This window comes from Lactuca sativa, chromosome 8 (genome assembly GCF_002870075.4).
Source record: "Lactuca sativa cultivar Salinas chromosome 8, Lsat_Salinas_v11, whole genome shotgun sequence".
In the NCBI taxonomy this organism is placed as follows: Eukaryota; Viridiplantae; Streptophyta; class Magnoliopsida; order Asterales; family Asteraceae; genus Lactuca; species Lactuca sativa.
In genome coordinates this window covers 34124315-34127569 of record NC_056630.2, presented here as the reverse complement: position 1 = coordinate 34127569, position 3255 = coordinate 34124315, and the positions used below count along the sequence as shown (strand labels likewise).

At 32.5% G+C, this 3255-nt stretch overlaps 1 protein-coding gene across 1 annotated transcript; it reads left to right on the top strand.

Moving 5' to 3' along the window:
• Positions 1-1402: 1402 nt before the first annotated feature.
• Positions 1403-3013, top strand: LOC111892923 (alkane hydroxylase MAH1). The gene has a single exon (XM_023888997.3). The coding sequence runs from the start codon at positions 1449-1451 to the stop codon at positions 2949-2951; it is 1503 nt and encodes a 500-aa protein (XP_023744765.2). The 5' UTR covers positions 1403-1448; the 3' UTR covers positions 2952-3013.
• The last annotated feature ends 242 nt before the right edge of the window (positions 3014-3255 follow it).

Here is a 3255-nt window from a genome sequence, read left to right as displayed (position 1 = left end):
ATATATAAAAATATACCAAAAGAAGAAAATAAGAGCCGATAGAAAGTGCAACGGACAGAAAAAAACAAAAAAAGTTAAATATGAGGACATATCCGGCCTTTTCCCCGGACCGTTTTTTGTGTTTTTTATGAAAATATATAAAAGTTTAGACTGTAATGACCAAAAATGTCAAAATGACTAAAGAATTAAAGCGTTGAAATTAGAAAGTTTTTAGAAAAGTGGTCAAAGTTGTCAATTCCTTAAAGTTTTGTGGCCAAACTTTGAATGTTAAAAGGTTTCTAAAAAATGTAAAAATTTTGATTGCAAAGACAAAAGATATCAAAATGACTAAAGAATAAGGGACAAATTTGACAAAAAGTATGTATATATAAAGGAAGGACCATTTTTGTCCAATCCTTAGCAAAGCTAAAATAAGACACAATTGAACATGTTTATATAAAGGAAAGACCATTTTTGCCAAATCCTTAGCAAAGTTAATGTAGCTAAGGGTAGGAGAATTTTAATATATATATATATATATATATATATATATATATATATATATATATATATATATATATATATGTGTGTGTGTGTATGTGTGTGTGTGTACAAATCGGAGGTGATTAACATTTCTACGAAAATTTAGAACTTTCGTTATTTAATTTAAAAGTATATTTGCTATTTTATGTACATGTCGGTACGAAATAGAGTTTGTCTACGTATCTAGGTAATTTTTTTACGTTTCCGTGTTTATTTTTATCCACGTTTTCTACGTGTGATTCAGGTCATGTGTAATACGTTTTTGATTATTTGAATATCCATTTGTTAATAATAAAAAACTTACTTAGTTTTATGTAGGTGTTGTACATAATACACTTTTAATTATTTTTGTTTGGCATGATTTTGTCTTCTGATTTTTATGGTTTTACAACTTAAATTCTCTTAACTTTCTTTTCAATTCTTTTGGAACGGCTTTGTCTTCCTTGCAATTTAAGTTTTCAACTAAAAGAATAAAAATTAATTTTTATTAATTTGTGTTTAAGAAAATAATAAAAGACAATTGTTTTAATTATTTCTGTTTGGAAAAAACATATAAAGGAAGTATATGTCATATAAAACTTTATTGTTATATAAATATAACATGTTAAAATTGCTGTTCAAAAAATTGATTGATAAAAATATTATTATAATTAATATTATATATATTATACTAATAATAATAATAATAAATAATAAATAAATAAATAAATAAAAAGGATGAGATAGCATAGATGTTAAGGACGGATATGTAATTATGTATAGTAAATTCGTCATACCCAAAGTAAATTTGTGAGCCTATTTATGGGATCAACTAGCATAAACCGCAATTACAAAATTAAACTTATCACTCACTCTCCTCTAATTTCCTCCCCATGGCTATCAGTATCCTTAAATACTCGACAATTTTCTCTATATTTTTTATTCTCATGATGCCACTTCTAATATTAATTCTTCTATACAGACAATATCAAAAGCAGAGAAGTGGTATTCCTACAAATTGGCCAATTCTTGGTATGACTCCAAGTATGCTTATAAACTCCCACCGAATCTATGATTATGCCACCGAATTGTTGCTACACAGCGGTGGTACCTTCAAGGGGAAAGGCCCTTGGTTTGCCAACATGAACCCTCTCTTAATCACCAATCCTTTAGACGTCCACCATGTTCTAACCAAAAACTTCAGTAATTATCCCAGAGGTGACACATTTCGCAACATCTTTAGATTCCTGGGAGATGGACTCATCACTTCTGATGGCAAGTTATGGGAGATCAACCACAAGGTCACCATTTCCGCACTAAAGCATGCCTGTTTTCAGGGTATGTTAGAAACAGTTGTCTGGAATAAAGTGGAAAACGGGCTTCTACCGATACTTGAATCCATTTCTGAACATCATACCGAGGTGGATTTGCAAGATATATTTCAGAGGTTCACTTTCGACACCATGTCCAAGGTACTACTTGATAACGACCCCGAATGCTTGTCTCTTGATTTTCCTTACAACCCATGTCTGAAGGCCTTCACAAAAGGTGAAGAAGCTTTAATTCGAAGGGTTGTTACACCCCAAAGCCTTTGGAAACTGCAACAACTAATTCTGAGGGTGGGGAAAGAAAGTAAGTTGAACAGCGCAGGTTATACTCTTAATAATTTTGTATACAAGTGCATAGCTCAAAATCAAAATGATTACGATAAAATGATCAATGGCGAACAACAAGAAGGAAAATTCAAATTTTTTACAGCTCTCATGAGAGAGTTAAAAGATATTCAGATTGACACTTCGGTGCATCCCACAAAATTTATAAGGGACGTATTAATCACTCTGATGACTGCTGGAAAAGACAGCACTGCCAGCGCTCTATCTTGGTTCTTTTATAACGTTGCGAGAAACCCAACTGTAGAGGGTAAGATTCTTAAAGAGATTCACACACATTTTGAGGGAAAAGTGGGCCAAAGATGGAACACAGAAGAGTTAGGTAAAATGGTTTACCTTCATGGAGCTTTATGTGAATCCTTAAGGCTATTTTCTCCTGTTCCATTTAACTACAAATCTCCATTGCGACAAGACATCCTTCCAAGTGGACACCAAGTTGATCTAAACACCAAGATTATTATATCTTTCTATAGCATGGGAAGGATGAAATCAGTATGGGGTGAGGACTGCATGGAGTTTAAGCCAGAAAGGTGGATTTCTCATAAAGGAGGAATCAAACATGAACCATCCTACAAGTTCACTACATTTAGTTCTGGTCCGAGAACTTGTGTGGGTAAGAAGATGGCTTTAACTCAGCTACAGATAGTGTCGAGCATAATCATTTACCATTACCACTTTGAGTTGGTGGAAGATCATACTGTGTTGCCTGCAGGTTCTATGGTACTTTCGATGAAGCATGGTCTCAAGGTGAAGTTAACTAAAAGAAGTGAAATGAACTAACATTTCATAATAAAATTCTACCGTGAATTTAATCATTTAATGTATGTTAATTATTTGGGTGCATGAACTAACATTTCATAATAAAATTCTCGTGCAAGCACATGCATGTTGATGTTACAAGTAATAAAAGATTAATTTGGTGACCTTTTTGTCCTTACATTAAAAAAACCATATTGCCCTTTATTTAATTATTTTTAATTGATACTAAAAAAAATTAAGCGATTTATAGACACATGGAACCCACGATCTAATCACTACCACCATCAAGTCACTGTCAATCACCACTCGTCACAACCACCGAGCC